At 44.8% G+C, this 23,704-nt stretch overlaps 1 protein-coding gene across 6 annotated transcripts in view; it reads right to left on the bottom strand.

The window, feature by feature from the left end:
• LOC121878082 overlaps positions 1–23,704 on the bottom strand; it is a 75,848-nt gene that overhangs the window by 4,795 nt on the left and 47,349 nt on the right. For all 6 annotated transcript variants that reach the window (XM_042384074.1, XM_042384070.1, XM_042384075.1 and 3 more), the window contains 3 exons: positions 1,643–4,708; positions 856–1,073; positions 2–119 (listed from right to left, as the gene is read on the bottom strand). In XM_042384074.1, coding sequence (XP_042240008.1) covers positions 2–119; positions 856–1,073; positions 1,643–4,264 — 2,958 coding nt within the window. In that variant the 5' untranslated portion in view covers positions 4,265–4,708. The remainder of the gene's footprint in view (position 1; positions 120–855; positions 1,074–1,642; positions 4,709–23,704) is intronic.

Below are 23,704 nucleotides of genomic sequence, written 5' to 3'. Positions count from 1 at the left end.
CCTCATCCTGTGATTTTGCTAGAGTGATAATGGAGTTTCGATATATGTCAGGGCAGGACGAAGCTCTCAGTCGATAGCGGTGGATGTTGAGCATTGCACCTCGATAAGTCATTGACTGTCTGCAAGTGATAGTTACAGTAAGCATCAATATATTAACCCTGAGTACAGTACAACTAACTACAACTATACTACCTGTACTTGGCTGTTCTCTGAGCTAAATTTCTATTACGTACGGTGAATATCACCATAAAACATAAGGAAAGATAAATAGAAATATTAATGGGTCAAACTGTTGGTAGAAGGGCCAGGGGAAGGCAAAGACTGGGAGGATGAATAAAATAAAATTCCTAGTCCAAGGAGATGCAAAATCAGGATTGATTGGGAGGCAAGCCAAATACATTTGTAGTGGAGGGCTATAGTAGCCAACCTTGAGACATGATGAAGGCACTTTGACATATCTTTTGTACTTAGTAAAAATGGGACAAACTACAACTTTCCAATTCAGGAACTTTATTTTTGGGGGACCTCAGTCTTTCTGAGCTATGATTTTAAAGCACAACCACTGCAAAATACAACCACTGCTAAGTTCCAGGATAGGTCTGAGTAGTAGCCAAGTCTCAGACTCCCATAACTTATAAATTATTATTGTACATCTATCTGAACGTGGGAACTTCCTGATTGAATTACGAGACAAAGAAGCTTTTACTTTACAGAAAAGAAGTTACTGTACAGTACACAAAAAATGTAGCTGTTGTATGTGATAGTACAGTACTGTATTGTACTATGAATATTCCAGGTTTTCTTAACAAGATGTGTTGTTGTAGGACAAAGATTACAAATGGGTGGAGGAAATACCTGTTAACTCTCATGTTACGCAGTGGGGCAGCAGGGGGTGGAGGTGAGCTGGCACCCATGCAACCTGTGGATATCCTCCGTATTCCGGGCTGTCGTCCGCCTCGAACACGGACTGACGCCAGCATAGCAGTCATCTCCTTGGGATCATCATTTTCTTCCTCATTATCTGCATCATCACCATCATCATCCTCAGTAGAAAACCCAAGCTTTATGTCCAGCTGTGAGGAAACACACACTGGATTACTATTTATGTTCAGATTTAAAAATTTTCTCAAATGTAGGAGATTTGGTTCTGTACGGTCTTGTTCTCTCATGAATTACCACATACCAAAGTCATTTTTATACTGTACAGTACTATAAAAAAATAGGGAGGCATTATCCAAGGTATCATTGCCAGCCTACTTTTACAGAGTGGAAATTGGGCATTATAATGGATTTTCAAGGATGCTCTTAGCTGGCAAAGCAGAGCTGCAATTCCCAGAGGTAATCAAAGATTACCCGCCTCCCTATTTTTTTTTTTTACTGTGGTTCGACCAACAACTACTCTCAAATCTTGGCCAACTCAGTCAACACCAATATAGTTATGTAATGATTTCTCAAGAGGCCCCGAGATGTAAATGTCCATTTTACAGCTTGTTGACAATAACCAAACATTCTTTCTTTTAATAGTTTTCCTTTTTTTTTTTTCCCTCATCATTATGAAATACATGTTTTATTTACTGTACTCTCTCTCTCTCTCACTCTGTATCAAGAAATATCAATTAAAACATAGCTATACAATACTTACTCTTTTCCGGTTTCCATTCTGTAGAGAAGTATCTCCTCCCACGGACCCTGGCGTGGTGGAGTCTGTGTCAGAGCAAGGCTGCCCACCTTTGGTTAGGTGTTGAGCAATTATTGGGTCGGGCTTGTCTGGGCTCAGACCTGCTGATGATCCAATACTGGAGAATGGTGTCGATGCATAAGTCAACATTTTCTCCATTTGAGATTTTGAATGTTGCTTCTTATCTAATGGAGTGTGAATTTGGTCAACTTGGTTTACGTGTCCAGAGAGTGAGTGAGACAGCAGGTGGGGATACATCTGCGAGACCACTTCATACGCATTGGTACGTGATGACAGACAGGGAATGACATCAGGGGGGAGAGCCTGGGAGCGGCTAAGGAAGGTAGGCAGAAGCACCAGCGATGCTGACCCACGCAGAGTCCCGCTGGGGGTGTCGTCCGGAGACAGCAATGCCGCTACATCTCCAGACTGCACTAACCGTCTCAGCTCTTCCAGTGATGGCAGCCCCGTGGCTACACTACCACCACGACCACCCACCGTCTCTGATGACTGAGAGGTGGAGCCACGGTGACTGCTGACTGTTGTTGTGTTAGCATCTCGAAGGCTGGAGGAGTCTCTTGGAGTCCACTCTAAGTCACGCATCAGGGCACCACACACCACCATATTCAAAAATAAACCTGCCAGTATTATGAAACACAGTCGCCAACCCCAGTAGTCAACTAAATATTGGATTAAGGGTGCAAATAAGAATGTACCAATGCCACTGCCAGCCACAGCAATCCCCGTAGCTAATGACCGCTTCTTCTCAAAATAGAATGCAACTATGACTATAGCAGCAACATAACACACTGCCAGGCCAAGACCAGTGATAACACCCACAGTCAGTAACAGCAGTGGAATAGTATTTACAAAGGCACTGACAAAGAATCCAAAGGAGGCAACTACAGCACCACAGATTGTTACAGTCTGACAACCATAGCGGTCAGTTAGGAGAGAGGCAAGAGGTCCAGCTAACAATGGTATTGCCATGAATAAGCTGCCAACCCAAGATGTCAAAGACTTGCCTTCTTGGAAGTAGCTGAGGAGTTCAACAAAGAGCACGCCGAAAGACATGGTGACGCCATCAGCAATGCAGTGAACCATAAAGGACGCTGCCACTATCACCCACCCCCAGCCTCCATCAGGAGCCCGACGCTCAAGTTCAGTCCCATGGGAGTTGCTGGAGTCACTGGAACTTGAACCGAGACTGATGCTACTGGAGCCTGATATCTGTCTTCGACGTAGTTTTTTGGAGGCCGACATGTTAGATGTAACTTCGGATGGAGACGACTCCGGAATAAATTTTGACCATAAACGTGTTGTCTGATCTCCTTGAGTTGGAGTGGTGCTGCCACCATGGGGCTTGTGTATTGTTACCTGACCATCTTGAGTCACTAGAGTGTCACGCAGGACACTGGTGTCCTCGTCGTCATAAGGAGTGTCGAACTGAACATGAGCACCAGTTGGGGCCCGTGTCCCGTCCTTGAGGCAGCCACTAGTTGGTGTACAAGGGCTACGTCCTCCTATATCCTTGATGGTAGAGTCGGGGGTCAAGCTCACATTAACAGTGAGGCCAGTGTTGGTAGTGGACTCCCCACCACATGACGCAATAGGACTGAGGTCGCCACACATTGACACCTTCTTGTTGCTGGTTCCCGTATTTTTATTGACACGGTCATTAGTGCTGCTGCTGCTGCTGCTACTGCTGCCTGGACTGTTACCAGAGTCACTCCTTGTGCTGGAGTCACTTCCTCTACTAGAGTCACAGGAAGACAGTGAAGAGTAGTCAGAGTTACAAGACTTCTGCTTTTTATCTGCTAACAATAATTTAGATGTAACAGTTCTATCTACGTTCAGTCTGTTAGCGTCTTGCTCCATTTGTGCTTCTCTGTTATTACACATATTGTCGTTCACATTTCGAATATCACTCTTTCCCTCGCTTTGTCCGTGAGGGCAAAATTTTTTATGGATGTGGCATTCACAACCACTTCCTGAACCATTTTCCACTTCGTAACTCTTGTGGTCACCGCCAACGTTTACACGAGTACATCCATCACCTAGCAGCCCCGTCTGTGTGCTAATATCCACAAAACTCTTTTGCTCAACACTCATGTCAACTTGGTCATCAGGACTGTTCAAGTCAGCATTACAGATGTTGTTTTCTCGAGATGAAACACTGCCTTGATTACAAGTGTTGACCGTATGTGTGTGGTCATCCCCACATGTCCGCCTACCACATTCCGACGCACGCTCACCACTACACTCACTCGGGGAGAATATCCTTATATGACAATCACTTTTAGTTTGACCATTAGGTGTTAAATTATCTTGACTAAAGGTCTCACAGGGGGCATCACTCACAGAGTTGGAGAGTAAGGGGTCCGTCTCCTCACCCTTATCTTGTACTACGTGGTCACGCGTGGCGGCGGCGGCGACAGGGTGGTGAGAAAGTGGTGGCAGGTCATCGTGGGGGGAAGATGATGGTTCTCCATCCTGGTCTCCTGCTCCACCCTCACAGTCCCCACCACCGCCCATTGTTTGCCCGCCCACCACCTTCCACCCACACATCACTGCTCCCGATGACATGCTCACATATATTCTTTACAACAAATGAACAACGCTAAGCTCTAGTAGTGCTGCGGCAACCTTTTACACCTGTTTATTATTAGTTCACTATCAGAGATCCCTTCAATTTACAATTATTTATTAAGTTGTAAGTTTGTATTAAAAACTTTTTAGAAGATCTACTGATACAATCATATCTTTTATTATGGTTGACACGTGGTTCTCGGAGGGTAGGGGAAGAGAGGCAAGTGGCGGTAGGGTTGGGAATGTTGGGTATCACAGTCGATGGGTTGAGAAGATCGGTGGTTTGGCCAGTGTTGTCGCCCCTTCTGGAGGAGGAGGCAGACGTAGTGATAGTGAGCAGCGTGAAGGTGTGGAGGAAGAAGTTGCCCGCGACGCGCGCCAGTAGCAGCACCACGGCCAACACGCTCTCACTTGACCCCGGCCCGGCCATCACACTCCAACCTGCAACAACAAAACTATATCACACCATTTGTCAAAGGTTATCAGTCCTACACATGTACCAGTTAAAGCATCCTAAATGATACTTAAGTACATAGATGAATATGTTAATGGGGTGATGCTGGACTTCGTGAAGTACGAGAAAACCGGAACATTTGCATTTGTTTCCGGCCTTGCTGTATCAAGTATAGCAGGAAAACGTATGTATACATAAATACTGTATATCCGAATACATGGTAATACAAATCAATCCTACCTATAAAAGCAGATCAGGTATATCAGTACATTTTACCTTAGTAGGTCATAAATTCAAGAACACATCTATGAAACTGAATAAAATCAATAAATATATACTGTACTGTACATAATTTATTTATAAAAAAAATGGCACTCAACTTTCAAACTGTTTTGTGATGTACTGTACTTAGTTTGGGGGGAGACGTTTTCATATTTTATTTAAGTTTTATCATCATAACTTAAGTATTGGCACAAAATATTGATGATACTGCTAAGGCCCCACAAGAAAACAATACATTGTTCATGGGTAAAACTTCTGGTACAGCACAACACTTAATGTATCAAACTGGGATAAACCTATGGACACTAGTCATCACATTTCACTGGTAATATAGTGAACCTCTTAACATACATAAGCAAAGTCTCGCAAAGTAAGTAGCTGGCATAAGCAGTCTGACATAAGCAACATCAGACAAACCAAGACGCTGACATCAGCCAAGTCAGAATTAAGGAAAGTCACTGACAAACAGTCGCAGACAAATAATGAAGGTGGTTCACAGAGAGCCATTAAGGAGTGACAGGTGAGTGAGACAGGTAAACTGAACATTTAAATAACGAGTGGGTGGGAAGTTGCCCCAGTCATGTTACTGTTGACAATGAGATGGTTGAGTCTATGATCACGTCTGGCACCCGGTCAAGTGCCACACGCCAAGGTGACACCCATCTCGACCCTCGGTAAGAATAATGGTGAGCAAGCGATTTTTGGAGCTTTCTCTAAAAATAATGAGCAGTCACCTGGGCTCTTTGCCTCACTGCATCGTGAGTGAGCGAGTGAGTGAGGGAGAGTGACTATAGCATCCACTTGCTCAACTGTACACGACCCATCACACGTACAAGTCTGCATGGTGGTGGTGTGTGTATGGTTGTGTATGTATGATGGTTGTGTGTGTGTGTGTGTGTGTGTGTGTGCATGGTTGTGTATGTATGCTCGTTGTGTGCGTGTGTGTGTGTGTGTGGTTGTGTATGTATGCTCGTTGTGTGTGTGTGTGCATGGTTGTGTGTGCATGGTTGTGTATGTATGCTCGTTGTGTGTGTGTGTGTGTGTGTGTGCATGGTTGTGTATGTATGCTCGTTGTGTGTATGTGTGCATGGTTGTGTATGTATGCTCGTTGTGTGTATGTGTGCATGGTTGTGTATGTATGCTCGTGTGTGTATGGTGACGCGTATGGGCCAGGTTGAGAGTGAGGCGCTCTAGTAACTCGTGCACCAGGATCGATGCCCCACTCATGGTCGTAGCCAGTGGGTCGTGCACCTCCCACAAGAACGACCTACACACTTCCGGCTGGCTGGCGGCAGACAATCCACCGCCTCCAGGGTTGTGCGCGACATTTTTAGTTTATTTCTTTATTATTTCACCTCTTTATCAGCCAAATAGACGTTCAAAACTGGGTAAAAAAAAGTTATTTAAACATTTGAGGGAAAATCGGACCTTTACAACATTTAAACTAAAATATTATTTATTTTGTTACCTTCCTATTCCCTAGAATTTCCTATTCCCCATTTTTTTTACATAAAACACAAGCGCTTTTGGTGCGATTCTGAAAATATTTCACACGCCCAAACACACACCATGGAAGATATCACGTAAGAGGAAACGGCCATGAGTGTGAGAAGCCTGACAGTGTTATACAGTGTCCCTCCCTTGCTGTGTGAGGACCCCACACCACCCCCTTCCTCCTCCAACTACCCTCAACATATTTCACCAGGTTCTGGTTACTGAAGAAGAACAACCAATTTCTGTTTCAAGACTTTCATGTTTGGAGAGAATCCGAGTTATTTCACTATTAAATATTTATTTAATCTAAAAAACATATGCACACAATTTGCTAACAGGAATAAATGTATATAGTTACTGTTAAGTGAGAACAGTGTAATGATGACAGTGTTAACATACCTACCATGGTGAGGAGTGGATCAATGTTTTTAATCCCGGTTATATTTTTTGAAAGGTACACCTTACCTGCCCCCCCTCCCCCCAAGGCACAGAAACACCCTCACTACACCCGCCAATCTCCCACCCACCCACTCCAACAGCCAGTCTAGTGTGTTCTCCTTTAAACCAACCACTAATGATGAATGCCTCGAGAGTCTAACCCCCATCTTTTATACAACTAACATCATGATCTTTACTTGAGGGAGGGAGGTCGATGAATTCCAGAATGAACACTGCGACTCCTGTTGTCTAGGCAGGGTTGTCAAAATCCTTCGTCCTTTGTGTCATTATCTCAACAAAAATTTGTAAAGATAGTGTGTGTGTGTGTACTTCCTGAAGCTATCTTACCTGTGTGTGACGTGAGAAAGAACGTAGTCTGCCAAAGCTCTGACTCACCAAGAATGATATGCCAAACCTCTGACATTCATAGCGAAGACCAAACCTTATTTATTGAAACTGTTCTTGAGGCCTCAGATAAACACTCCACTAACGATATACAGGGGAACATACAACACGTTTTTCTTAATTCTCAGAAACAGTCTGTTGTCTAGTGTAGAAATGGTGCTCCAAGACCTAATATGCGAGGTTAGGTTAGGTTAGATCTAGGCACCATCAATGAAACGCGCACACACACCCCCACCCACCTCAGACCTATGACCTAGTCCGTGACCCAAGTTCTTAAATCTGGCCTGGGGTCACTGAAAAAGAGCAGGGCGAATTAATGGTCCTCACGAAGCAGTCTCTCTAAATCTTTGTCTGTCTGTCGCTTTCTCTGCGTACGTGTATACAGAGACAGACACACTAATCGATCACACACAGCCTCGCTCCTACTCTAGAGGGGAGGAGGGGGCAGCTAATTATAATGGCCTCTACTCTTCACGAGACGAAACATGAAACGAGCTGTGATCGACTCGTGATGAGAGAGAGAGAGAGAGAGAGAGAGAGAGAGAGAGAGAGAGTGTGTGTGTGTGTGTGTGCATTTGTGTGTGTGTGCATTTGTGTGTGTGCATTTGTGTGTGTATGCATTTGTGTGTGTGTGTGTGTGTGTGTATGCATTTGTGTGTGTGTATGCATTTGTGTGTATGTGTGTGTGTGTATGCATTTGTGTGTGTGTGTGTGTGTGTGTGTGTGCGTGTGCATTTGTGTGTGTGTGTGTGTGTGTGTGTGTGCATTTGTGTGTGTGTGCATGCATTTGTGTGTGTGTGTATGCATTTGTGTGTGTGTGTGTGTATGCATTTGTGTGTGTGTATGTGTATGCATTTGTGTGTGTGTGAGGTGTGTGTGTATGCATGCATTTGTGTGTGTGTGTGTGTGTGTGTGTGTGTATGCATTTGTGTGTGTGTGTGTGTGTGTGTGTGTGTGTGTGTGTGTTTGTATCACTTATAACAGCTGAGTGTGACGTCATGGTCGGGGCGGGGGTGAGTATTGATTGGATTCTCCGCACACTAGTAGCTGGGCCACTAGGTCACACACACACACACACAGGAAAAACAAAAGCTGCAGTATCTCGTGTCATTCTACAATAAATTAAAAAAAGGAAATCCAATCTATACCGGAAGCCGCGCGAGTCACCAGAAATAGTCTCCACTGTTAACATAAAACACCAAGAGAAGAACACGGTAATGTAGGCACTCAGGCGTTGACATGTGGCGGCAGGGGTGTTATCCATGGCAGACAATGTCCAAGGAGAGAGAGAGTGAGGGTGGGGGAAGGAGGAGGAGGAAAGGAGGGTGGGAAGGAGGGTGGGAAAGGAGGAGGGAAAGGAGGAGGGAGGGAAAAGGAGGAGGGAGGGAGGAGGAGTGGGAAAGGAGGAGGGTGGGAAAGGAGGGAGGGAAAGGAGGAGGGAGGGAAAGGAGGAAGGAGGGAAAGGAGGAAGGAGGGAAAGGAGGAGGGAGGGAAAGGAGGAAGGAGGGTAGGTGGGTCGAGACTTGAGAGGACTTCCGCTTTAGCTGCTGGTTTTCTCACCTCACTGGTTACATCATCATCACTCTACTGCACCAGAATAATATAATGGCGGACAGATATCACAAATAGTATCTGTGATATAACTGGAGTGTATGTACGTGTGCATGTGTGTGTGTGACAAAAGTGCACACGTACATACACTTGGGTCACAAAGGCACTTGGTCATTTCTGTATATATGTACACTGACAGCTGCCAAGCCTTGTGCACGACGGGAGACGAAGGTGATGCTGTATCTGCATGGTGGTCGATGCTCGAGAGTCTGAAGATATAATGCGTCAACAAACTAGTCACAAAAGTCCTTCGGTGTATAATTTATGATAACTCTTTACCCGTGGAGAGATGGCTAAATTTCCTCAGCTCGCTCTCTCTCCCCCCAACAATGAGGGGTCGTTACGCTTGGCTCGGTATCCGCTGAGACTGACTCCAAGTGTCCTTATTGGGAAAAGATGCTCCCGTTCATTCCTACACAAGGTCATCACACCGACTGGGGTTTGTATTACTTTCGCTTAACTTGTCCTGGTGACCCGGAGCGACCAGTCAAGTTATGTTTCTTCTGGCCGCGTCACTATATACCTAGTGGAGAGCTGCATCACAAGCTTCCTGGGTTCAGTTTTGCGGATTAATGGCGATATTCTACCAACTTACATTAAGAGCTCTGTTTCGTTTCACGTCCTCTGAAAGTTAATCCCTGACTTACAACACTATGTTAATCCTTGAAGGAGGTGAAAATTTCTCCTGGTGTAGAGTATTCGTCTTCAGTGACGTGTAGTCTCGTTCAAGATTCTTCGAACACTGCTGGAGACAGCTGGCAACTCAAGGCCGTCTGTTTACTGAAGTACATAGTATAATATAATACGAAACGACAAAACCCAACCATTAAATTAAGTAACGGGGAACTATGTAACCAATCAGATTACTTTTACATTTATTCATAATTTTTACTACGTACTATAGTAAACAAACGGCCTTGAATTGCCAGCTGTCTCCAGCAGTGTTCGAAGAATATTGAACGGGACTGTACAGCTACCGTCACCTGCCAAATAATATAGTGGCCACTTACTGGGTGTCGCTGAGGTCACAACACGACACGTCGAGGTCATGCGACTGTCACGAGTTAATACTGTATTAAAAGTACTGGATGAAAGGTCAACACTACTACGGGCTTAAAATGAAAGTAGAAAACTTGAGGAACTTAACTGCCAGTGTGCGGATGCACTGATGAGGCTTCTGACGGAATGTACTCTGGGGTGGGTGTCCGGCCCTGCCCACCACTACACCTCCTTCACTAAAGATGCTGCTGAGCCTACATGCATCAACCCCCCCCCACCACAGCCACCACTCTACCCCAACACTAAGGACATCAATCATAATGCATTATTATCGCTACAATCTCCATATTTACACACGTATATCATATCACCTTCCCTAACACACACACATCCTAACACATTGTAATACCTGGATAAGGAGGGTGGTAATGAAGGGTGGTGTTGAGTGTGTGCAGGAGGGAGCCGCGCACCACACTCTCACACTCGTCTACATGTACAGCCGTGTCTTCCTCACTTGTTTACAACCCCTAGATCCAAGCCAAGAATACCCAGCCATGAATTATGTGGCAGCATATTATTATTACCCGTTTGTGAGGTCCTCCTCTAAGTTAATGTCAGTTTCTGGGGACTTCCATGCCTGCCTTAAAGTGATGCAATTAAACAAGTTTCTCAAATTATATATCTCGCACCCACCCTGCCCCGTGGCTGGTAAGTTCCATGTTTGGGCTCGCTGGTCAGGTATAGAGAGGAACATCTGCCAGGGTTATATTCTTCGAGTATGTCAGTATCCCGGACAAAGAGCAGGGGGCAGGGTAATACACCCCCCAACGTGTGTATAATAACCCACATTTATGTATTACCGCGTGGAATATTGTAAGTGCCATAACTGACTCTGGGTTATAGAGTAATGATACGTGGAGAGGATACATTACAGTAGCGCGGTAGTCAACGGCAGGATACAGCGTCACTAGGGGCACACAAGACTGCTATCCTCCCTGACCACCACAGCTCGTATTAGCGGAGGGTCTATACAGGGTGTTCCGTAAATACCTTTCATAAATTAGTCGGTGTACTCCTGAGACATAAATAAGGATAAATGACTAAACTGTTAATTCTTAATACTTTCGGAGTTATGGCACATGATAGGTTTGACAGGAATGTGATGAAACCATGGAGGTATACAAGCAAGGTTTATGTTTCGTAAACCGCGAGGAATTGTGGCGCCGTGTACAGGACAGTGTGACAAACATTCTCAACACCCCTGGGGTCTTTGAACCTGTGCGACACTCACTAGTGCCACGGGCTGAGGCCTGCATTGAGCAAGAGGGGCAGAACTTGAAAATGTCTTCTAAATGTTAATACCAATACAAATCATATGTCATTACTGTATAATTGTTAATAAACGTCACTAGCACAGTGTATTGGATGTTTCATATACACACCATATGGGTTTCATCACATTATTACCAAACCTGTCATGTGCCGTAACTCCGAAACTATTGAGAATTAACAGTTTAGTCATTTACTTTATTTATATCTCAGGAATACACTGCCTGATTTATGAAAGGTATTTATGGAACACCCTGTATATAGTGTAGTGTCAGTGTAAGCTTCATGTCTTACTAATTTTTTAAGGTTTCTTCAGAATTTCTCCCGGTGTGAGGGGGATGTCTCGCCGCACACACAAGGGCAGAGACCTTAAAACAAGCCCAAGCTCGGCAGTAATTCCGTACCCGTGGTATTTGCAGCCAAGCGTGTGTGTGTGTGTGTGTGTGTGTGTGTGTGTGTGTGTGTGTGTGTGTGTGTTTTCCCCAGTCAGGTGTTCGGTTCTAGTACACATGAGGGTGTGTGTGTGCTTTCCACAGTCAGGTGTTCGGTTCTAGTACACATGAGGGTGTGTGTGTGTGTGTTTTCCCCAGTCAGGTGTTCGGTTCTAGTACACAGGAGGGTGTGTATTGTGTGTTCTTGCACCTTCTCGTGTTTTGGTGCGCGAGACAGTCTTTCCCTGGTGACGTTATCTCTCTAGGCCTAGGGTAAAGGGAAGGGGATATTGACCCCCACATCCAAGCGCTTCCCCACTCATCACAAACTGCTGCCGGGATGGGTCGGGGGAGTCACGCGACATTTCACCACCTATAAACAAAGGAATAAGGCCACGATAATGATTTTTTTTGTCAGTTGATCTATATCTTGTGTTCGAGGGCCGGGTGTGTACAGTATAATATATGAACTTTGGCGGTGTTTGGCAGCCCGGAGCCACGCAGGAGCCGATCAGACGCGCCGAATTCACCTATGATACGGTGTTTGATATAATCTACATATTGCGCTCGGGCTGTAAGGGTGATCCAACATCCTGGAGTAAGACTAGTTAAGACTAGGGACTGTACAAGTGAACACGTCAAGACCTTGCTACAGTACTGGCCACACTATACATAGCAGTACTTCACTGTAGTACCTCAAGAGACAGTAAGGGACCATTTAACTCTAATATTACAAAATCATTAAAACCATTACCATATCTATTCATTTGACTAAAATAAGAATAATTATTTTCATTTCCAGAACATAGCTCCCCAGGTATCGCACTGCAGAGATCACTTGCCAACAGTGTATTACCGTCAATACACTGTTGGCAAGTTTGGGATAAATTTGGTCTGGTAAGTGTAGAGTAAGGGGCTACCTGCAGGTGTATGGTAGGTACTGTGCCTCAATTTGATTTTGTGGTACAGGGTATTCTTGTGGTCCAACACGCACCGACTCTCCCTCGCTATAATACGGAACTTTGGAATCTCAGGTCCAGGGTAATTTTTTCCACTTGACTGGTATTCGTCTTTGAGTTGCTGAGAGAACGCTTACACCTTCCACGCGGGGAGAATGTCAACAAACCTTCACTTCATAATCAAAGTTTAATACCGAACCAATATTTGGTTGGTGTAATTTACTTACATTAATGTTAAAGTTTGTCTTACATCAGCAAATACATGAATAATATGCTTGGTGCGCTTAAATAATGGTACTCGTTTGACTATGGTTGTCGAGGTCAGCAGTAAATATCGACTTTGCTCGCTTTCCTGAACTGCTTAAATAAACTGCCGAGGTTTCATTGTCGACTATGTACTGTAGGCAAATAACCTGCAATAAAAGTGTTAGAGTCACCACTCCGTTCCACACACACAAGTATGTTTTTTTTATCCCCTCCATCAAAATTACCACCACCTTTTCACCAACCTCAGGCAGTAATATACCTATTGAATTAAATGTAAACTAGTAAGTAAACAGTTTACAAGTTACCGCTACTATATGAACGTTGAGACAATGTAAAGGTTAAAGACCTGCTCTGTAAACTATGTGAATATGTATACTGTACAGTAGGTATATCTATAGTCGGTGTTGGCTCCTTACTGTCGCTTCCAACACCTGCCTTCCATCTTATATTATCTTCCACCTTTGAGGTTGATGTACCCTTTCACCCACACGAGTTAGAGACAAGTAAATAATAATAATGCTGATAGATATAAACCAGTCATAATTCTCAAGGAAACTAAACTTTATTTACTCATAACCTCCTCCTGCGAGAAACAACAACTCCCGTCTCCTCCCAACCAGCATCATTGGGAGGGTGTTGACGCCGTGATATATAAATGGTTCCGGGTTCTGTTTCAGGTCGACCTGATCAGTTTCAACAGGTACTGGAAACTGTTCCACAGTAAGACCACCTGAAAGGAAACTGGGAAAAATTGCCTTTATTTAGTTTTATTTTAAAAAGGGTTTTATTCATTACTGCTAAACGGGTCCAATAATGATCAGGGATACCATCAACTTTCCACTGTGACACCAACTTACACAGCCCAGGAAAAATCGGACAAACGATGCTTATTAACCTTAAAACAACGACACTTCATTCCTGGGAGTAAAAATCTGACGGGAATTACTGGCTGGTGTAAGCGGTCGGTGGTGTATAGAGGATGTGAGAAAGTCAGTATAAATAGTGATGGCGTAAAGCAGAAGGAAGGTGTGAGACATACAGCCCCACACCTACAACGAGATGCTCTCCATAGAACTCTTGGCAGGGAACACGCCACCCCAGAGACGCTGTGAACAACAATGGCACGCTGCCCGACCCCACAATCCCCACCTGATACCAAAAAGTGCCAAGTTTACCGCCACCACCACACCTGTTGGCACTGTTGTTACATGCCACGCCCTCCAGCAACACAAACACATTCCCCTTTTCGCTATACATACACTGCCACCACACACACGCATGCACCTCACCGGTTCACTATACCTGCACATTTACACTAACAGACTAAGGCATCAGTCACTATCACTCAACTAAAATAACTACCTTCACCCTCTCCACAACACACGTGTTTCAGAGGACATTCAAGTTCTGGTGAATTGTGGTGACGCGCTAACATTGTTATCTGCCGCCTCCCGGTTGTGTTGGGTGGATCATGAGTTACACAAACCTCAACAGTGATCCACCTTGTGTCAATTCAATGCGCGTTTTGTACCCACTGAAATTTGAGATACAATCACCTTGCTAATTGTCGCAGAAAATACAATATACTGTAAACAAAACCTGATTTTATTTATTACACAACTACCAGTTCACTAGTCGGTCGGGAGGTGGGTCTCTTCTTTGTTTATTGACCAATGTTAGTACTGGAGCACCCGGCGGATACCTGCGATGTTTGGGGGGGGGGTCACACCTGTCCCGGGCCTGAGACTGAACCCATGATACAATAGTTGATACTCTTATTCTTTCAGGTAGGCCTAAGTCCACAACTTAGGTATTACTACTTCTAGGAGTGCAAATACAAAACACGTGTAATATAAAATGAATACAGCTTAAATACCATATATTACAGGTATACAGCTTAAGTACCATATATTACAAGTATACAGCTTAAGTACCATATATTACAGGTATACAGCTTAAGTACCATATATTACAGGGATACAGCTTAAGTACCATATATTACAGGTATACAGCTTAAGTACCATATATTACAAGTATACAGCTTAAGTGCCATATATTACAGGTATACAGCTTAAGTACCATATATTACAGGTACCTAAGATGTCTGGCAACTGATCTGTACTTCACATTAAAGTCCATTTAACAAACACAACACAACTACTCCCTTGAAAGTCTGGTAATAATTAATTCTACAGAACTCAAGTCACAATAAACATGTACCATAATGATCGCTTAGTAACAATAAACCCATCCAAGACCTCTCGTGTTTACTCTGAGACTACTCCAGCTTTCGTACCAACTACCTGGGAACAATAGCAGCCAACATCCCTCACTCAAGTCACACACATTCCACCAGAAAAATAGTAAAATTAAATAACTTTATAAACCAAGAGAAAAACATAATATACTTTTCAAGATAACTTAACATCTACTGAACGGTGACTCACGGCTCTAGCAGGTCGTTTAAACACCGACACAAAACACAACGAACAGATGGGACGTAATGTGTGTATTGAGGACTCTTGTTACTTGGTCCATCACTCAACGTTCCATTATTTATCTATCATTCAACCCACCTATCATTCTATCCATCCAGCTATCTATCACTATCATCTATATTCATTTATATATAATCATCTACCTTCCTACCTACCTACCTATCAACCTACCTACCTACCTACCTACCTATCAACCTACCTACCTATCAACCTACCTACCTACCTATCAACCTACCTCCCTACCTATCTATCTACCTACCTACCTACCTACCTACCTATCAACCTACCTACCTATCAACCTACCTACCTACCTATCAACCTACCTCCCTACCTATCTATCTACCTACCTGTGTTTCTGCTCGTCTCCAGACCTAGACTCCTACTTCGTTCCTCTTATATTCCACTAATGTTTATCTTCACTTCTATATTAACTCCCGTGTTTATCAGCGCCACAGACACGCCCACAGGAGGTCGCCCACTATTGAGACTTAGTTTATATCACACCTTTTATTTACACATTTACTTTGCTAATGTTTGTATTATTTATATTTATGACTAGTGCAGTACAAGCAACGAAAAAGTGAGTCTGTTCATTTAACTTCCTGTACTTAACCTAACCTAACTTCCTGTACTTAACCTAACCTAACTTCCTGTACTTAACCTGCACCGGTATGAACTAAAACAATGCTCTGGCACCCTTAATGTCACCCCCCCCCCCCCTAGGCATCATACGCGCCAAGGATCTTTCATAACATCACCAGTATGACTCATGTTTAATACAAGATTACATCATCGCTATTACCTCCACGTGTCATCAGTTAATTCAGGTTCTTGATGTATGTCTTCACTAATCTGGCTATTGTGTTCATGTACTTCACTACTGTCTATAGAGGCATAAGACTAGCCATAGGTGGTTATGTCTATCCACCTGGTGACTGTATGAAAACTACCAACATTGCAACACGTATACAACTAATACATTCATACACTAATGGTCTTCCTGTAATTGAGACTGGAGGGGGTTAAGTTATCGTACTGGAGGGGTTAAGTTATCGTACTGGAGGGGGTTAAGTTATCGTACTGGAGGGGGTTAAGTTATCGTACTGGAGGGGTTAAGTTATCGTACTGGAGGGGTTAAGTTATCGTACTGGAGGGCAAGTATGTACTGAGGTTAAGTTATCGTACTGAGGTTATCATACTGGAGGGGTTAAGTTATCGTACTGAGGGTTGTTACGTACTGGAGGTTATCGTACTGGAGGGGTTAAGTTATCAATGGAGGGGTTGGTTATCGTACTGGAGGGGTTAAGTTATCGTACTGAGGTTAAGTTATCGTACTGGAGGGGTTAAGTTATCGTACTGGAGGGTTAAGTTATCGTGACTGAGGGTTAGTTATCGTACTGGAGGGGTTGGGTTATCGTACTGGAGGGGTTAAGTTATCGTACTGGAGGTTGTTATCGTACTGAGGGGGGGTTATCGTACTTGAGGTTAAGTTATCGTACTGGAGGGGTTAAGTTATCGTACTGGAGGGGTTGGTTATCGTACTGGAGGGTTGTTATCGTACTGGAGGGGTTAAGTTATCGTACTGAGTTGTTATCGTACTGAGAGGTTAAGTTATCGTACTGGAGGGGTTGTTATCGTACGAGGGGTTAAGTTATCGTACTGGAGGGTTAAGTTATCGTACTGAGGGGTTAGTCGTACTGAGGTTAAGTTATCGTACCGGAGGGGTTAAGTTATCGTACTGGAGGGTTAAGTTATCGTACTGGAGGGGTTGTTATCGTACTGGAGGGTTGTTATCACGAGGTTGTTATCGACTGGAGGGGGGTTATCGTACTGGAGGGGTTATCGTACTGAGGGGTTAAGTTATCGTACTGGAGGTTATTATCGTACTGAGGGGTTAAGTTATCGTACTGGAGGGGTTAAGTTATCGTAATTGAGGAAGTTATCGTACTGGAGGGGTTAAGTTATCGTACTGGAGGGTTAAGGGTTATCGTACTGGAGGGGTTATTATCGTACTGAGGTTGTATCGTACTGGAGGGTTGGTTATCGTACTGGAGGGGTTAAGTTATCGTACTGGAGAGGTTATCACTGGAGGTTTATATCGTACTGAGGGGTTAAGTTATCGGCTGGGTTGTTATCGCACTGAGGGGGTTAAGTTATCGTACTGGAGGGTTTATGTGAGTTGTATCGTACTGAGGGGGTTGTTATCGTACTGAGGGTTAATGTACCGTAAGTCGATGAGGTTATCGTACTGAGGGGGTTATCGTACCGGGTTATATCGTACTGAGGGGTTAAGTTATCGTACTGGAGGGGTTGTTATCGTCGGAGGGGGTTATCGTCTGTTGTTGGAGGTTATCGTACTGAGGTTGTTATCGTACTGGAGGGGTTAAGTTATCGTACTGAGGTGTTATTATCGTACTGGAGGGGTTGTTATCGTACTGGAGGGGTTAAGTACGTACCGAGGGGAATATCGTACTGAGGGGGTTGTTATCGTAATTGAGGGTTAGTTATCGTACTGGAGGGGTTGTTATCGTACTTGAGGGTTGTTATCGTACTGGGAGGGGTTATTATCGTACGGTGGGGGTTGATCGTACTGAGGGGGTTTGAATGGGTATCGTTACTGGAGGGGTTGTATCGTACTGGAGGGTAAGGGTTATCGTACTGAGGGGTTAAGCAGAGGGGTTGGGTTATCGTAATTGAGGGGTTAGTTATCGTACTGAGGGGTTGTTATCGTACTGGAGGGTGTTGAGTTATCGTACTGGAGGTTGTTATCGAGGGGGGTTAGTCGTACTGAGGAAGGTTATCGTACTGGAGGGGGTTAAGTTATCGTACTGAGGGGTTATCGTACGAGGGTTAATGTACTGAGGGGTTGTTATCGTACTGAGGGGTTAAGTTATCGTACTGGAGGGGTTGTTATCGTACCGGGGGGTTGTTATCGCACTGGAGGGGTTAAGTTATCGTACTGAGGGTTGTTATCGTACTGGTAGAGATCGCACTGGAGGGGTTGTTATCGTACTGGGGGGGTTATCGTTGGTGTGTTATCGTACTGAGGTGTTGTTATCGTACTGGAGGGGTTAAGTTATCGTAATTGAGGGGGTTATCGTACTGGAGGTTATCGTACTGGAGGTTATCGTACTGGAGGGGGTTATCGTATGAGGTTGTTGGAAGTATCGTACTGGAGGTTAAGTTATCGAGGTTGTTTGGAGGGTGCGTACTGGAGGGGTTAAGTTATCGTACTGGAGGGGTTACATCGTACTGAGGGTTAAGTTATCGTATTGAGAGGGGGTTAGTTACGTACTGAGGGGGTTAAGGTTATCGTACTGGAGGGGGTTATTCACTGAGGGGGTTAAGTTATCGTACTTGAGGGTTGTTATCGTACTGAGGGGTTAAGTATCGTACTGGAGGGTTGTTATCGTAATTGAGGGGTTGTTATCGCACTGGAGGGTTGTTATCGTACTGAGGGGGTTGTTATCGTACTGGAGGGGTGGTTATCGTACTGAGGGTTATGATGAGGGTTGTTATACGGGGGGGTTAGTATCATGGAGGGGTTTTATGTATGTGAGGGGGTTGTTATCGTACCTGGAGGGGTTAAGTTATCGTACTGAGGGGTTAAGTTATCGTACTGAGGAGTTGTTATCGTACTGGAGGGGTTGTTATCGTACTGAGGGGTTGTTATCGTACTGGAGGGGTTAAGTTATCGTACTGGAGGGGTTATCGTATGAGGTTATTTCGTATGGAGGGTAAGTTGTGGGGTTTTTTGGGTTGTTTTTGGGGTTTGTACTGAGGTTAAGTTATCGTACTGGAGGGGTTAAGTTATCGCATCGAGGTAAGGTTATCGTACTGGAGGGTTGTTATCGTGGGATTCAAGGCAATTACCAATACAATGAAAACAATCAATTACCATCAGGCCTGCCAACTTTTCTCATCAATTCATTTACTTTAGCCAAAACAACCAAGAGACGACCAGCGAAATAATATGAAATGTTGTGAATCACTGTGGATGCCTAGATTCGCCTTTGCGTCGAGTGTAAATAAGTTAAAATGCTCTGTCGTTTTCCACACACCCACCACCACCCACCCACACACCCCACACCACACCACACCCCACACCACCACCACCCACCACACACCACCACCACCACACACCCCACACCACACACACCCACACACCACCCACCACCCACACCACCACACACACACCCACACCCACCCACACACACACACACACACACAAACACACACACACACCCACCACACACACACACCCACACACCCACCCACACACACCCACCCACACACACCCACACCCACCCACACACCCACCCACACACACCCACACACCCACACACACACCCACACACACCCCACACACACACCCACACACCCACCCACACACACCCACCCACACACACACCCACACACACCCCCACACACACACACACTCACTCGTCTTGTACCTTTCCTTACTACAGTGTTTACTTCCAACTGATAGAAAATAAATCAAGATTGCCACCACCATAGGTTAGGTTAGGGACAATATTCTTTAAGTCACAAGCTCGGCAGCCACACGACCTCCTAGTTAACAGTCACTGCACACGGGTATCTTGAAGAACACGCTATAGAATCTTATCTACATCATAGATTTTTAGATTGCCTCCGAGGGGGCTAGTTTATTGGGCACCCCCTTATATCCTGTGCAAGGTGAAGCGCAGAAGCGTTTGCAGCGCCCATCGGGGAAGCATGCTAAGTTCATGCTTGCCTTCATGACTCGTGCATTAAGGGCGTAAAAGCCTGAAGGGTCATAGGTTTTGTCAGCAAGTTATATAAAGTGACAGAATGATGAGTGTCTACATTATCCTGGCGGGACATCACTACGACTCACTTGACCCCCATCCTGACACAAGGTACTTTAAGACGGTATGAATGAACGATTTCCTGGGTCGGGTCGGGTCGGGTCGGGTCGGGTCAGGTTAGGTCAGGTCAGGTCAGGTCGGGTCGGGTCGGGTCAGGTCGGGTCGGGTCAGGTTAGGTTAGGTCGGGTCGGGTCACGTTAGATCGGGTCGGGTCTTAGGATATGTGAGACTATTAGAAAATACAAAGTTAGATTATAAACAGGATTAAAAATGGATGAAGGTGAAACTAAATACAGCTTTGATGTTTACACGGACCACAATATGACCTCAAACAGAACGTGTAAATAAAACTTAAAGAGTTATTTCGTTCTTAACATTTCTTACTTTTTGATGTAGGGCTTAGTTGTGTTTTATTACAAATGTTTAAAATCAGGAAGACCATTTTTAAGAACCTGTTATAAGCACCAATCGCTATACGTGCACTAATATCTATTCGTGCACTAATATCTATACGTGCACTAATCGCTATACGTGCACCGATCTCTGTACGTGCACAGTATACTAAGACGACAGGGTGACTCACACAACCCTTGATTTGGCAAATTTTAAGTGTACACAGTCAAGGTCTAGATGTGTATGTGTGTGTGCGCGTGTGTGTAGAGAGATCAGTTCCTATTGACTCCTGTTAATGTAATCTACCTCCCCCCTCCCCTTCCCTCCCCTCCCCTCCCGTGTCAACAGCTTACGCAAGAGCACACACACACACACACATCTCCTCAACGTGTATCCCGTCTAGTGTCCAGTGTCTCATGGCAGGAGGGGTGGGGAGAGGGAGGGGTGGGGAGAGGGAGGGATGGGGAGAGGGAGGGAGGAGGAGGAAGGAGGAGGGGAGGGGGAAGGAGGAGGGGGAGGGGGTGGGTGGGGCTCGCCAGACAGGTGATGATAAGGCACATCACATCACATCACCAGACGCTATCACACTCACACGGCCGCCATGTTTAAGTGTACATTGTAGTACTCGGGGCGTTGTGTATAACTATATTTATCAATCGTTATTTCTCCCCTTTAACTATCTATCTTGAACGTGTCTCAGTGTTTACCTACAGCGTGTGGGGAGTAAGTAACATGTTAGTGCCGCTGTTCATCACATACTCTCATTTATATCAATAATAATAATACCCTTAAATGTTGTTATCCTGGTTCTTTAACATACTGCATTAGTCTCATTAAGTGCCCGGCCAGACGCTGATCAGTAGTGAGTTATCTCCCCCCCCCCCCTTGGTCGTCCACCCAGGGTTTGTTCCACCACCAGCAAGGGCATCCAAGCGGACTAATTATATTGTGTATGACAAGGCTGGTTGACAGAGGACAAACCCACTCCAGCTGGGAATCGAACCAGCGGAGCTTCACTGTTTAAGACAATGTTGTGTGTCAACATATCATATTTTTACAAGTTTCTACCCTCACCCCCGAGTGAATCCTCCTTAAAGGCTGTGTTTACTGTTGTGTGCAGTAATGTACAAAACAGTCGAACTAACGCTGCTTGGGTATATTTTTCGTTTTCCTTATCCCTGCAATACTCTTTTCGGGTGTTATTTTGAGAGGCTGTGTGTGTGTGTGTGTGTGTGTGTGTGTGTGTGTGTGTCCAATAGAGATATAATGACAGCCATCCACACACACACAGGGGAAGCATGTTAGGGGTTGAGAACTGTGTTGTTAAATTGCCAGTGTTTCAACTTATGTTCTATGGCAGACCACTCAAGGTAAGACAAACACGATTATTGCTTCCCAGGGTCGTACACAAGAGCAAGAGAGACGTACACAAGACCAGACAAGTAAACAATAAGAAAATCCTTGCTGTGACTCGCTGCAGTAGTCTACCTGCCAGTGTTGTGACGGCAAGTGTGAACGTTAGACGGTCAACTACTGAAGTCCGTTCCGTTCGTCTCTCTCCCTCTGAACTATGAACCGCCGAGATAATCTGACTCATGAACCCGAAGCAGTACTGATACATTATTCAGTCTACAAAGGCTTCGGATTCTTTAGTTTGAATCTCGGGGGGTCCTGTTTCAGAGGGGGAGAGACAAACGGACTTTAGTAGTTGACTGTACATTAACCTGGCACACATCGAGATAGAGGCAAGAGGTTGTACGTGTCCAGAAGGTGCCAAGTGCGCAACTCTTAACACCACACTAGTATGTGACAAAGATGTGAAGAAGAAAAACAAGCAAGTTTTATAACCTGAGTGTACAGTAAACTCCGCCTAGTGCGTGTTTCCTCCCGTGTCCTGATTGTGTGTGTGTGGGGAGGTCCTGACTATGTGGGGAGGGGTCCTGACTATGTGGGGAGGGGTCCTGACTATGTGGGGAGGGGTCCTGGGGTTCACTACCTGTGCCTTCCGTTATTTTATATTAACTGATACACCACCAAGAAACATGACCCACTCAGCCCAAATAGCAAAGAAAATATGTTGACCCAAACTACTATAGTGTTTAGTTTCCATGGGATAAAATCAATTAAATCAATCAGGTAAATGTAAAAACTGACACCTGTACGTACAATCACGGACGGATGGATGCGAAAATAGTGGTCACGTTGAGAGAGTAATGCAGGGAGGAGGTTGTTGGATTTGCATCACACAACACGACGCCAGGTTAAAGGAAGACTGGACTGTACTCCATATTATACGGAGGTCAATGAAGTGAGCAGAGCCAAGAGCAGACACCACCACCACTGGGGACGTCAGATTCCTCTCAGCACCAACACGACTGGCTGGCCTTGGCTATAAGCTCACGGAGACCCTCATACTGACAGCCTACAAGCTATTCCACTTTTTAACCCACTACTGTGTACATATCCTAACCTCACAAGGCACAGCTGGACACTTTATTAATTCACTTATTCCGAGGATCATTTTCAATAACTGGTCTCATTTATCACAGCACACACAATGCTCGCCCTCCTGCCCTGAGAGGTGTGCTCATTCCCAGGAGACTCACGGCTGTATATGGGTGTCTAAATTAAGGGTTCAGGAAGCTACTTTAAGGTGGTCGTGTACAGTGCCTCCCTTTTGTACCTTTAGGCTCAGTATACCGTACAGATGCTGTGTCTTATGTCCCTAATGACCTGCCCCTCCCCGTCAAGCCTATTTCACCTTTTGTATATATAGTGATAAAACACACACACACACACACACACACACACACACACACACACACACACACACACCATCGCAACCTGTTCCTATACTATTTATCATTTGTTATCCTCAAAGAACAACTTGGTAGATACATTCGTGTTACTGATCCCAGACACTCACTCAACCATATACTTTCCTCCACTCATGTTGGGGGCCGGAATATTCTCCCTAACACTGTAGTACTTAAGAGTAACACTTGTTTTTATGTAGTGTGTGTACAA

The sequence above is a fragment of the Homarus americanus genome, unplaced genomic scaffold, assembly GCF_018991925.1.
Source record: "Homarus americanus isolate GMGI-L3 unplaced genomic scaffold, GMGI_Hamer_2.0 scaffold45562, whole genome shotgun sequence".
Taxonomy (NCBI): Eukaryota; Metazoa; Arthropoda; class Malacostraca; order Decapoda; family Nephropidae; genus Homarus; species Homarus americanus.
This window is presented reverse-complemented; position numbering and strand designations above follow the sequence as displayed.